Source organism: Diceros bicornis, chromosome 37, assembly GCF_020826845.1.
Source record: "Diceros bicornis minor isolate mBicDic1 chromosome 37, mDicBic1.mat.cur, whole genome shotgun sequence".
NCBI classification, from domain to species: Eukaryota; Metazoa; Chordata; class Mammalia; order Perissodactyla; family Rhinocerotidae; genus Diceros; species Diceros bicornis.
The window spans coordinates 6,726,480-6,740,004 of record NC_080776.1 but is presented as its reverse complement, the minus strand read 5'-3'; the positions used below and the strand labels follow the sequence as shown (position 1 = coordinate 6,740,004).

The 13,525-nt window shown below is 44.6% G+C and overlaps 1 protein-coding gene across 2 annotated transcripts in view; it reads left to right on the top strand.

Annotated features, from left to right (window-relative positions):
- The window catches only part of MREG (melanoregulin), a 66,229-nt gene that overhangs the window by 1,323 nt on the left and 51,381 nt on the right, over positions 1-13,525 (top strand). Inside the window, exon 1 of one of the 2 annotated variants that reach the window (XM_058532957.1) lies at positions 5,394-5,778. The exons of the other annotated variant lie outside the window; for it this stretch is intronic. Coding sequence (XP_058388940.1) covers positions 5,693-5,778 — 86 coding nt within the window. The 5' untranslated portion in view covers positions 5,394-5,692. Of the gene's footprint in view, positions 1-5,393; positions 5,779-13,525 lie in introns of those variants that run through there. 2 annotated transcript variants of the gene reach the window in all.

Genomic DNA, 13,525 nt, shown 5'->3' with positions numbered 1-13,525 from the left:
CCATTTTCCATCTTTGGGTTCTTGTCTTTAAGATGCAGTGCTCAGGAAGAGTGTCTGATTGGCCCGTCTGGGTCACATGCCCACCCCTCGTTGGGGTGGGGGCAGGGGGGAGTACATTCATTGTCATGCTGAACGCATGGGATTGGAGGGGAGTGTTCCTCAAAGGAAAACAAAGTGCTGGTACTGAAAGGAGTGTGCGGCATATGGCAGAGGCAGAAGCAGGAGATCTGACAGGGACCCTTGGCTGGCTTTTACCTTGGTGACATCCCGTCATTCCACTCCCTGATGTGACTTCTCCAGGGACAGGAGGCATGCTGGCTGCCCATCTTGGGTTGCCTGGGGTGAGGGTTGATGCTGGCTCGGGGTACTGGCTTGTTTCAGAAGATGCCTGTTTTCTCTAAGGAAGACAATGCTCTTTAGCTTTTCTCTACTGGATTTGGGCAGCTCATAAATAGATTCTTCAGAAATTAAACATAACTTTTAGTGCAAACTCTGGGTTCACTCAATAGCTCTTTTTCTGCTTTTACACATTTATTCAACACATTATGAAGTGTCTACCATGTGCCCGCACTGTTCTAGATGTTGTAATACAGCAAATCCTTCTGTTATTGACTCCCTATTATGGGTCTGCACTATTGTAGGTGCTGGGATACTGCAAAAACAAAACAAATTCCATTCCTCATGAATGGAATCTACATCCTAGTTCAACCTTGTATCCTCAATACCTGGCTCATATTTATCATTGATAAATGATAAATAAAATATCATTCATAAATATTTTTTGAATAAATAATGGAAGGACACCAGCTTGTGCTGTTGCTGCAAGTGTAGCTTTTCTCTGCAATGCACTAATGACGTGCTGTTGGAGCTTAGGTATTCGGATTTTCTGATTTTTTCCCACCTGCATATGCCTTTTCCTCCAACTCTCAGAAGTCAGCAATAAATTCTTAAAGAAGGAGGACTTCAAACTATACTAGTTGTTTTTCTAGAATCTTCCCTGCCGTGGAGAAATCTGAAAGTGTGGGCCAGCAGTCCTGCCTCGAAAACAAACAGCTGATGGCTCTGAGTCACCAATTGCCTCTGGGGACTGCCTACTCCCCCGACATCAGGTGCCCAGGGGGCGCTTGGTAAATGTCAGATGTTGCTGCCTGTGGTGGGTGGTGGTGGGGTTGACTCTCGGGCAGGAGGAACAATCTAGCAGCACTCTAAAAGAAGGAAAGCTTGCTGCTCTCCTGCGACTGATGTCTGAAACAGGAAGAGGGGTTGCCAAAATGTGGTCTCAGCTGCCGGGAAGCCGAAGCTAGAGGGTTTGGTAGCGTTGTTATCAAAGGTCCAATTTACCAAAAAACAGGGAAATCATGAAGTATTCAACTTCCGGGAGGATGAGCACTATGAAAACACAGATACAATAGTCCTTAGAAAACTAATAAATAGAATACTCACATCAGTTAAAAAGAAAGAGGTACTGCTGGGGCCGGCCTGGTGGCGTAGTAGTTAACTTTGCACACTCCGCTTCGGTGGCCTGGGGCTCGCAGGTTCTAATCTCAGGCGAGGACCAATGCACTGCTCATCAAGCCATGCTGTGGCAGCGTCCCACATACAAAATAAAATGGAGGAAGATGGGCACAGATGTTAGCTCAGGGCCAATCTTCCTCAGCAAAAAAGGGGAGGATTGGCAAGTGATGATAGCTCAGGGCCAGTAGTCTTCTTTACCAAAAAAAGAAAAAAGAAAACAACAAAAAAGAATGAGGTACTATTATGTGTCCTAATAAGGATAGACTGCCAAGACATACTATTAAGTGGAAAAAGCTTGCAGATAGATGAATGTGTACCTTTTATATTAAAACAAAACTTACTACCAAAAATAACAGCACACACAATGGTGCTATATATAGATCACAGGGACACATATGTGTATGTGTGTCTGGAAAAAGGTTTGTACCAGACTTGATAACAGTGGTTACCCTGGGGAGGGTAGAAAAGGGACAGAATTGTGGACATGGTCAGAAGGAACTTTATCTGTAATATTTCAATTTTTTAGAAGAATGTTTCATTTATAAGTTTTAAAACAAAGTTAATATTAAAAGAAAAATATTAATAATTGTTAGAGCAGGCAAACCCTACACATGATCCTTAGTAAGGCAGGCATTAACCTCCTGATCATGTTTGTTAAATTGACACAGTTCTATGGTTTTCTGGAAATATCCTGTCTGAAACAGACCGGATAAAAGATGCCCACACATTGCAGAGGTACAAACGTGAAAAGAAATATTGTCGTATGGGAGCCGAGTAGTACTGGAACTGACATTTGCCCAAGGGGCCTATGTTATTTGGATTTAATCAACACTGTTGAATTCTGATATTTCTTTCATGTTTACAGTCTTCAAACTATCTCATTTGAGTCTTACAACTGTGTCTAGTAGGTAGAGCCAGACTCATCATCTCCATTTCTCAGATTAGAAAATTGAGGTTCACGGCCATCCCGGGTGGCCTAGTGGTTAAGTTTGGTGTGCTAGGGTTCCACGACCTGGGTTTGGTTGCCAGGCGTGGACCTACACCACTCATCTGTCAGTGGCCATGCTGTGGTGGCAGCTCACATACAAAAAGAGGGGGATTGGCAACAGATGTTAGCTCAGGGCGAATGTTCCCCAGCAAAAAAAAAAAAAAAAAAAGAAAGAAAGAAAGAAAATGGAGGTTCAGAAAAATTAAGTGATTTGTCTAAGATAGAAGTGAGTAAAGGGGCAGACAGAACACCTATACATTCCAGGAGCTGAATGCTTTCTCTGAGTTTGTCTTTCTTAACCAATCTTAACTCTAATAGTTAACATTAGCTGTCACATCCTAAATTTCATCTTCTCACTGGCAGAGTTTACATTTTGGCAGCGCCCTCTACCCACTTTCTCCCTGAACCTAGGTGGATTGCTCAAACGCAAAATCCAATTTCAGAACATAGTGCATTCTAGCAAGGGGATTTTCCAGGCAGTAGGAAGTTTGCTGTCAAGAAACAACACTCAGCCTCCACCCTGGCACAGTTGCAAGTGATAAATGACATGGTGCCTGGCTTGATCCCACAGCCCTCTGCTGCCTGGTGACAGCTGGAACACCATCATGACCAGTTAACTTTTTATAATGCGTCCATATCCCGTCTCCCCAGCTAAGTCAGAGTCCTCAGGGACCTTCTCTTACTCTTCCTTAGTCCTCAGCAGCCAGTCTTTCAATGCCCTTGATAAGTTCCTTCAGCCTCGTAATGTAGCCAGAACGAGACAAACTTACATGTAGTAGCACACTTTTAAAATTAATACACCGCCCATGAGAATTGACACTTCTGAAAATAAACTCTCGCTCCTCCTCCTCACCCCTCCAAACCTGCTCCACCCACACTCTTCTGTCTCAATCAGTGGCAACTCAACCTGCACACTTTGTACACCCAACACCTTGGAGTCACTCCTTTCTTTCTTTTACACCCTACTTCCAATCCTTTAGCAAATCTTGTTGGCTCTACCTTCAAATTCCACCCAGAGTCCAACCATTTCTTACCACCTCTACTGCTACCTCCCTGGTCCAGACCATTGTCATCTGTCGCATGGACCGTCAGGATGGCCTCCACTTGCATTTCCCTAAAACAGCCCTTGGCACCCAGTTTCTTCTCAAGACAGCGGCCAGTGGATCCTATGGCCATTTAGGTAGACCACATCACTCCCTCTCCTCAAAAACCTCCAAAGTTTGCTCGGCTCACATGGAGCAAAATCCAGTCCTCGCAAAGTCCTACAAGGTCCCGTATTTAGTCATCTCCTATTAATTTTCCTCCTGGACCACAGTTCTCTAGGGCCCCGGGAGTCCATACTCTTTCTCAGGCACCCTATAGTTCATTCTCTCTCCTCTGGAGTTTGCATACAGTCTTCACTCTCCCTGCAAGGCTCTTCCCGTGATAATCATGGCTAGCTTGCCATCTCCTTCAAGTCTTTGCTTAAACGTTAGCATATCAGGGAGCCTTCCCTGACCATCCCACTTAAAACTGCAGAGATAAACCCTCCCTGCAACACACATACACACATACACAGACACACACAGAGATAGACACACACACAGACACACACACACACCTGGAACTTCTTATCCCTTTCCCTGCCTTATTTTTCCCTGTAGTACACATTACCTTCTAACACACTAAATAATATACTTGTTTCATTTGTCTACCTCCCCTACTGGAATGTTCACTTCATAGGGGTTTTTGTTTCTTTGTTCACAGCTGTACCCCCAGAGCCTAGCACATGTCTGGCCCGTAACAGATGCTTAATAAATATTTGTTGAGTAAATCAGATTGGCAAAGTTGAGAAATCAGATGGTACCTTGTATTGGTGGGGTATAGGGAAATAGATGCTTTCATATGTGGCTGGTCAGAGCGTAAACCGGAATTGCCTCTTTGGAGGGCAATTTCTCAAGATCCATGAAAATTAAAAAAGGCATCTTGCCTATGACCCAGAAATTCAACAGCCAAACATTTATTCAATAGATGTACATGTCCAAACACATAGCTCCAGGATGTTTATGCAGCATTATTTTATAATTTTATTTATTTATTTTTCCCCCAAAGCCCCAGTAGATAGTTGTATGTCATAGTTGCACATCCTTCTAGTTGCTGTATGTGGGACGCGGCCTCAGCATGGCCGGAGAAGGGGTGCGTTGGTGCACGCCTGGGGTCCAAACCTGGTCCGCCAGCAGCGGAGCGCGTGCACTTAACCGCTAAGCCACAGGCCGGCCCTATGCAGCATTATTTTAATACGGCCGGAAGCAACTTACATGGCCACCTGTAGGGGTCTGGTTAAATAACACGTGGGCAGCCATCTAACACATAATATGCGACCGTTAATATGAGAGAGGAAGATACTGATATGGAACAGTCTCCAAGACACACTGACTGAAACAAAGCCAGGGGCACAAACGTGTGGAATCTGCCACTGTTTGGATAAAAAAAGGATATGTGTACATATACTTACAAGTTTGTACAAGCATAAATAAATACACAGATACATAAATAGCCCTGGAGAATCACAAGAAACTAATGATAGAGGTTGTCTTTTTTGAGGGGGTTATTCAAGGACTGGGAAACTTGAAAACAATTAAAAAAAAAATCGTTGTGAATATAGTACTTTAAAAAACCCATCTCTACAAGGGCATCAATCCACACTCTTTTGCTAACTTTTACTCTGTGCATGGCTGACGATAAAAATATGCTCTAAATTCTGCTTTGAAGGGATGGGGGTGGGAAGGAGGACTTTTTATTTCCTCCAGGAGCGAAGCCAATCAAATGTATGAATAGATCCAGCCCAACCTCGTGCTCTGGGACTCCTCCAGCCCGCGGCGCCCGGCGGTGCCCTGGGATTCGCCGTCTGGCTGGAGTCCCTGCTTCCTCCTTAGAGGGCAGCAGCGGAGCGTCTCGGGGACGCATGCGCCCCCATTTGCGCCCGGGGAATTAAAGGAAAGAGAGAGGAAAAAAAAAGCTCCAACAAAACACGCGCCCCAAACAAAACCCAAGCGGAGGAAAGCGCGCGGCTCTGCAGACCCCGGGCCGGGGAGGCGCCTCCGGCCTCGCCCGCGTCCCCGGCCGCGGCGTGATGCGCACGGACCGCCCGCGACGCCCGCACTGTCGCCGCACCTGGCCGCGCCCCCGCCGCGCTGTCTCGGAGTCTCCATGGGGCTGAGGGGCTGGCTGAGGGCCGCGTGCTGCTGCTGCTGCCCGGGGCAGCCCGCCGTGCCCGAGAAGGAGCCCCTGGTCAGGTGGGTGCGCGCCTGGCCGCGATCTGGGGTCCCCGGGCGCAGCCGCGCGTCGCGGAGTGGGACACCTGTGTGCCTGTCTGAGCCGGGGAGGTGGGCTGCCTTAAGGTCACCCTGAGGCGCAAACTGAGCCTCTCAGCCCCTTGCAGGATATCCTGCTCCTTGGGTTTGTTCTTCGGGTAAAATTTTTGCCCGACAGCGCAAAACCCCAGAGGGACCTGAGACCCAGGTGGATGCCTGTGAAAAGTGCCCAGAATTCGGCCGCCGTGCCGGGCAGGGAGGTACGCAGAGAAGTTCGCCTGCCAGTCCGATTAAATACTTCTGTGACTGACTGTGTATTTGATGGGTGTATTTCAGGGAACTAGGCAACGTGAGTTTCTCTTTCGCTCAGGAAAAAAGCCGGCTACTTTGTCATTCAATTTTATTATTAAAAGAAGACGGTTTCAGTGACTGAGCACAAGGAAATATTTTTCACATTAAAAAATGCATGTTTTATCAAGGGGCAGCCTAATTCAGTAGGATGTTGATTCAGTATAGGTGAGTGTGAGGAAATTTAATGCCCATTAGCAGTGTGCTAAGTGGCTTTGTGAAGGGACCATACAACACCGTTTTGTTCAGAGCTCTGATTTTAAGCAATTATATCTTAATTCTGCTGAAATGAAGGTTCCACTAGCTCATGCCTTAGGGGTAGATATGACAGAAGCAGAATATTCCAAATGAAATTAGGAAACAGTATAGAAGGTGGAATTCCAGTGTTGGGCAAGCAAATGCTGAAGCCAGTGTTTCTTCCTTATGAAGTAAGCAACTAAAATGATAAAGCTTTCACGACTTGTTTTAAAACATGATTTACCTTTTCTTACTTTGTCAAGTCCAAACACTCTCCTTGACTTTTGAGATCTTACGTAACCCCTTCCTGCCTGTCCACTCTTATTTTCCAGCACATTAAATGCTGCACACTCCTTGATTTAATCAGACAGACATCCTTGCAGCACTAGGAACAATCCAACCTTCTTCCCTCCAAGCTTGCCTCAAGCAGTGACCTTTAGCCTTCCTGCCCCTTCCTAAATGCTAGTTCCCAAGGCCCCCTCCAGCAGTCTTCTTTAATTACTAATTATCTTTAATTACTTATTCATCTCTCTCTCCTGTGACTTAGGACTTAGAACTCACCATCTGCCCTTCACTGCTTTGTGAACACACGTCTGTAAATATATATGTCATGTTGTTTTATATATATAAACAGTCATGCACACAATACACAATGGTTTTGCTTGCTCTTGTGATGGTGCTTCCATTTAGATGATCAAATTACGGTGGGCAAGGAGAAACCCAGTAATCTACCCCAGTCTTAAAAGCAGCGGGTAACAATTGAGAATTTCATATTTGGGTTGTACACCCCACTTGTCAGCGTTCACAGTAACATGAAATACAGCCCTCAGCGTGGTCTCATCCTCAGAGCCTGGGGTCTTTCCAGTTTTCTGTCTGGGACTGCTGTTTGAGTTAATAGGTTTGATCGTTTTAAAATCTCAACGCTCTCCTGCCTTGGTTTACACTGTAAGTCAGTGCCTTTTGCAAGTGACTTTAAGAAGAGTCAATTGGGGCAGAATAGCATAGTGCTCCTGAGTCGGATTGCCTGAGTTTAAATCCCAACTGGGTGACCTGGCGCAAGTTACGAAACTTACTTGTGCCTTGATTTCCTCATCTGTAAAATGGGGACGATCATAGTATGTACCTCAAAGTGTTGCTGTGAGAAATGAAATGAGCTAGTCCACGTAAAGTGCTTAGTATAGAGTCCAACACGTAGTAAATACTCAATAAATTTTAGTTCTTATTAATTATCGTTGTTATTCTTCTAAGCATGTGAATATGAATGGACTGGTCTTTTGCGGTTTAGTGTCATTCTGGCATTATTTCATTATAACGTATTTGGCAAGAGCAACTTTTTTTTTTTTTTTTGAAGATTGGCACTGCACTAACATCTGTTGCCAATCTTCCTCTTTTTTCGTTTTTCTCGCCAAAGCCCCAGCACATAGTTGTGTATCATATAGTTGTCAAGTTGTAGCTCTTCTATATGGAACAGTGCCTCAGCATGGCTGGATGAGCGGTGAGTAGGTCTGCGCCCAGGATCTAAACCGGGAACCCCGGGCCGCTGAATCCGAATGTGCGAACCTAACCGCTAGGCCACCAGGCTGCCCCGGCAGCGGCAGCTTCCTAATGGACGTGTGGATCAGCGATTGTATGAGTGGGTACCTGCATGTTCTTTCCTCTTTTGCCTACTTTGACATCTTTTTGTTTGTTTGTTTTGTTAAGTGTGAAGTTCAGTGGTTTTTAGGATATTTACAAAGTGTGCAGTCATCACCACTATCTAATTCAGGACATTTTTGCCCATCCACCTCATTCATTCATCCGCTCCAAAAAGAAACACCATACCCATTAGCAGTCACTTTCCCACCCTCCCCTCCCCGCCCCTCAACTCCCCAGGCAACCACTAATGTACTTTCTGTCTTTATAGATTTGCCTGTTCTGGACATTCTATATAAATGGAATCATACGATACATGGCCTTTTGCATCTGGCTTCTTTCACTTAGCATAATATTTTCAAGTTTCAGCATATTGTAGTGTATATCAGCACTTCATCCCTTTTTGCAGTTGAATAATATTACGTTGTATGGATATATTACATTTTATTTATTCGTTCATCAATTGATGGGCATTTGGGTGGTTTTTACTTTTTGGCTCTTATAAATAATGCTGCTTTGAGCATTTGTGTACAAGTTTTTGGGTGGGCGTATGTTTTCGATTCTCTTGGGTATATACCTAAAAGTGGCAGTGCTGGATTATACAGTAATTCTGCATCCAACTTTTTGAGGAACTGCCAGACTGTTTTCCAGAGTGGCTGGTGTGAAATCTTGATGTGGTGCAATTGTGTGGCCAGGTGGTCTTAATTTTTATTTTATCTCGTCGTCTTATTTTTTTTCATTTATAAAACATGGTTTTGTACAGACATCTCCCTCTCCTCCCCCCAGCTAAATCCTTTGCTCTATCATAAAACAATGGTTTTCAGGTTTTATTTCATGCCTGCAAGAGGTGTGGTCGGGGGGACGACATCTGTCGTTTGTGTGCACGGTCACCTCCGGTCCTTTTCCAAAACGCACCAGGATTCTTGTTAGTTCAGGAAAAACAAGTCTTGGTCTCATCTGGTTTGCCATCCGACAATGCCGCTCATGTGTTTGACCTTGCTTCTTTTGCTTTTCCTGGAACCTTGTACCTGGAGGGGAATGCCTGTCCCTTGTCTGGTTTGCATCTGTATTTCTCTCCGTCTCGCTAGTTCTTTCTGTCTCCTTTCTCTGGAAATCTGCGGAGGCCTCCCCTGACTGAAAGTTCATCCTGATGTTGCCGTGCCCTTTAGCTACATCCTTTGCTTCCTTTGTATCAGGTGCAAAAGTCTTTAAAGAGTAGTCACTTATAGCCCCACCTCCCTCTTTACCACTCACTCACCCTGAAATCTGGGTTCTGCCTCCTGTGTGATAGCATGAAGATTGCTTTCTTGAAAGTTACAAGAGAAAGCAATCTGATGTTCTTTTCTCGGGGTGCGTGGAATACCTCTGGGCCGCCCATCCATGCCTTCTTTCGCATGCCCTCTCTCCCTGGCTTCTCTGATTCTGCATTGTCTATCTCTGATTCTGCCTGTGATCAGTCTATGGTGCTGCTTTCCCTCCTGGGGTCTTTGCCATAATTTTTCGCTAGACATCTTTTTGTTTTCTCCACGTCTTAAGATTCTGCTCAGTTTTTAAAGCCCATTTCAGTTGACACCTTTGTGAGGAAGCCTTAGAAATCTCCCCAAGCAGTTATGGAGTCTGTTTTCTTTCTTTTTTCCACTCTGGTCCCTTACTGCCTTCTGCCTGGTATTACAGTGATAAGGTGGGTGCTGTACTCCTGCCCGATTGGAGGTTCTAATTTAGGTGGGAGGCACCAAATCTTATTCGCCTTAATATCCCCATGGTGCCCAGCACAGTGCTTGACATGGAGTAAGAAGTGAATAAATACTTTTTGATTAATAAAAATTGTATTAATAGCTATTCATTTATTAAGTTCTATGTGAAATTTTTAAAAAAGTATTTAAAACAAGATGTTGTGAGAAATAATAGGGCAAACACCCATAACCGCAGCACCCACCTTAAGAAAATATTAACAATAGAGAAAACATTAATAATAACATTAATAATTAACCTCATGTGTCCTCCATGACTGTATCCACCTCCCATCTCCAAAGGTGACTTCTCAATTCAATCCGGTTAGCATTATTAACTTTATATGAATGGTGCAAACTGCACGTAGGCTACTGCATGAGATTTCTTTATATACATGCTGTTATATAATTGTCACTGTGACCAAATGAAATGGGTGTTATCCAACTTACTAGATGAGGACATTAGGAATTAGAGAGTTTAAGTGCTTAATTCCAAGTCACAGTTGATAAATCACAGAGCCAGAAATTGAATCTATGTCTGTCTGACTTCAAAATCCATGCCTTGGGGCCGGCCCGGTGGCTAGCGGTTAAGTTCTCACGCTCCACTTCCGCGGCCCCGAGGTTCGCAGGTTCGGATCCTGGGCGCAGAGCTACACACCGCTTGTCAGGCCGTGCTGTAAAGTGGAGGAAGATGGGCACAGATGTTAGCCCAGGGCCAGTCTTCCTCAGCAAACAGAGGAGGATTGGCATTGGATGTTAGCTCAGGGCTGATCTTCCTCACACACACACACAAAAACAAAAAACCATGCCTTCCGTAGTAGAACATTCAGAAAACTACCAAGTATTTTCAAAAAGTAACTTATAATATTTATATGCTAGAAACTGGTGGATATCACTGGCCTTCGCTCTGCCCATTTTGGCCTCTTTCTTCTTCCCTCTTCCATGTCCTTCGTTAGCATAGTTCTTCTGCCTAGATGTGTAAGCAGCTGTGAACCAAGCCCAGTGGGAACCAGGAGACCTGAGTTCTAGTACCAGCTATTGACCAACGGTGGGATTTTGGAGAAGTCTCTTAACTTCCTTGAACCTTAGTTTCTTCTTCTGTAAAATGGAAGATCAGACTTTAATATGCCCTCTTGAAGGGCTGTTCCAGGCTTGACCCAGGTTGTCCTCTTTCTGTGGGCTTGTGTCAGCTGGAATTCTGTTTGACGTGGCATACAGGGGCAGTGAGGTGTCTGCGGTGCTGGGACGGAGCCTGAGGGCCAGAAAATGTGAATCATGACCACTTGTCAAACTCTTCAGCTGCCCAGGGCAGGTGAGTAGTCATTTCTTACGCCAGGAAGCTTAGAGCAAGTCCGGGCCTGGAGAAGTGACGCGTGGCCTGACCTTAACAGCAAGCTCCAGCCCCAAAGAAAGCCAAAGTTTTTGTTCAATCTCACTGTTTTCTCATCTTCACTCCGGTTTTAGGGCTGAGTCATGTCACGTTCATCTTATCAATCATCTGTGTAAGGTTTGAGGTTCTGCCAGCCATTTCTTCCCTGCACTGACGATATTTTTAAAGTAGAGCCAATAGTGATCAGAACAAACATGTGCATTGGGGACCAGATAATAATGCAAATGGATTGTTTTGGAATGACTAGATCATTGATCATTTGTCTGTAAAATAGTGTATGACTTTTTGGTTCAAGATTTCGTGTTACTAATTAAAAGCAACATTTGGAGTATGGATTATTAGTTTCCTAGGGCTGCCCCAACAAATTATGACAAGTTTGGTAGCAGAAATTTATTCTTTCACAGTTTGGGAAGCCAGAAGTCTGAAATCAACGGGTTCGCAGGGCTATGTTCCCTCCCTAGATGCTAGGGAGAATCATTCCTGCTGATTCCAGCTTCTGGTGGCTCCTGGTGCTCCTTGGCTTATGGAAGCACAATTCTAATCTTTGCCTGTCTTCTTCCGTGTATCTCTCCTCCTCTGTGTCTCAAATCTTCTTCTCTTTTCTCTTATAAGAATACTAGTCATTGGATTTAGGGTCCACCTTAAATCTAGGATGATGTCACCTCAAGATTCTAAATTTAATTACATTTGTAAAGCCCCTGTTTTCCAATCAAGTCACATTCACAGGAACCGGGGATTAGGAGTTGGACATGTTTTTTGGGAGGACATATTCAACTCTTTACAGGGTGCTTTTGGGAAAATGTTTAGGCTCAAAGCATTGGTTTTTATTTTGCTTTTATAGCGTGGCTTTCTTCCACCAGTGATAAAAGCATGTTCTTGCCATACAAAAATCCACCTGAGCATGAGTCGTGGCCCTTGAGATTCTATGACTCTGGAGGCACAGCTGCAGTCACCTTTAAGCAGAGGGATGCCCAAGTCCTCTGGCACCATAGAGTCAACTGCCATATGACAACCAGTTCGGACGTCAGAGGCCTGGAAGAGTCTAAAAGGGAGCGTGAAAGAAATGCAGTGTGAATGTCACACACTAAAGCATCTTCATGGGGTTACTTTGAACTTTTTCAGGGAAGTGTAATTCTCACTATCTAATTTTTGTTGGCTCTTAGTAAATGATAAGCACCACAACTATCTAGTTGGTTGAAAGCAAAAGAAGAGAGAGAGAATTAATGACCGTGGTGGAGTTTTTATTCGTGGCTCTTTCTTAAGCCACCTAAGTGAACCTTATAATGAGCATCCAAATCTGTTTTGCCCCCTGCTCGTCTCCAGGCCCCCTTGCACTTCCATTCGTGTTAACAGGATTTATGCACATATCTGTGGGCAGTGAACAGAGAACAGAAGTCAGTGTTTTATTTTTCTGTGTTGCCTGGAATTCCCAGTCGGGAAAAATAAAAGAAAACCTTAGTTTGCTCATAATGGTTTTATGCCCACAATGAGGGGCCGTTCTGAGAGGGAATTGATCAGGGCCGATGAGTGTAGGCAACAGAATTGAATTTCCCTGACCATAAAGAAAGGGTTCAGTTTGAATCATACTGCCCCAGCATGCAGAAGAGAGTGAGAGGCTGAAGTTGTGACATGCGCCTTCCCTGTCCCTGCTCTCCTGATCCTTTATAGGTCTTCTTAGTGCATACAGGAGCCAGCCCTGGTGGTTTAGTGGTTAAGATTCAGCACCCTCACCAACACGCCTGGTTTCGTTTCTCGGTCAGGGAACCACATCACCTGTCTGTCGGTTGTCATACTGTGGCAGCTGCATGTTGCTGTGCTGCTGAAAGTTATGCCACTGGGATTTCAAATACCAGCATAGTGCACAGGTTTCAGCAGAGCTTCCAGGCTAAGACTGGGAAGAAGGACCTGGCCACTTCTGAAAAGATTGGCCATGACAACCCTGTGAGTAGCAGCGGAGCGTTGTCTGATATAGATTGACAGCACTAACAGCAAAGTACTAGGCACTGTCATAAGTGTATGTATTCATTAAATCCTTGCCATAACCTTACGAGGTACAGTCGATTCTTTTTATTCATAGTACTTAGTTATCTGCTATAGTCACCACAAATACTGAATTAGATAAGACTGAATCATTGCTCCGAGGGGAAAATCCAGAGTTAGAATTCTGCCAGTGATTCGTCACCTGATCAGACATAACCTTGTTTTATGTGTGTTTCTGCTTAAAGACACCTTGTTTAATGTATGTTGTTGATTCATTAACACTGGACTCATGGCCGTCAGCACTGTAACTCCTGCCTGAAGGAAGCCTATCTAACACACTTATTTTAGCCCTTCAGCTCTATGCTTGGGGGCCATTCTAAACAGCAAAGTCACCACCAAAAAGCACAAAAAG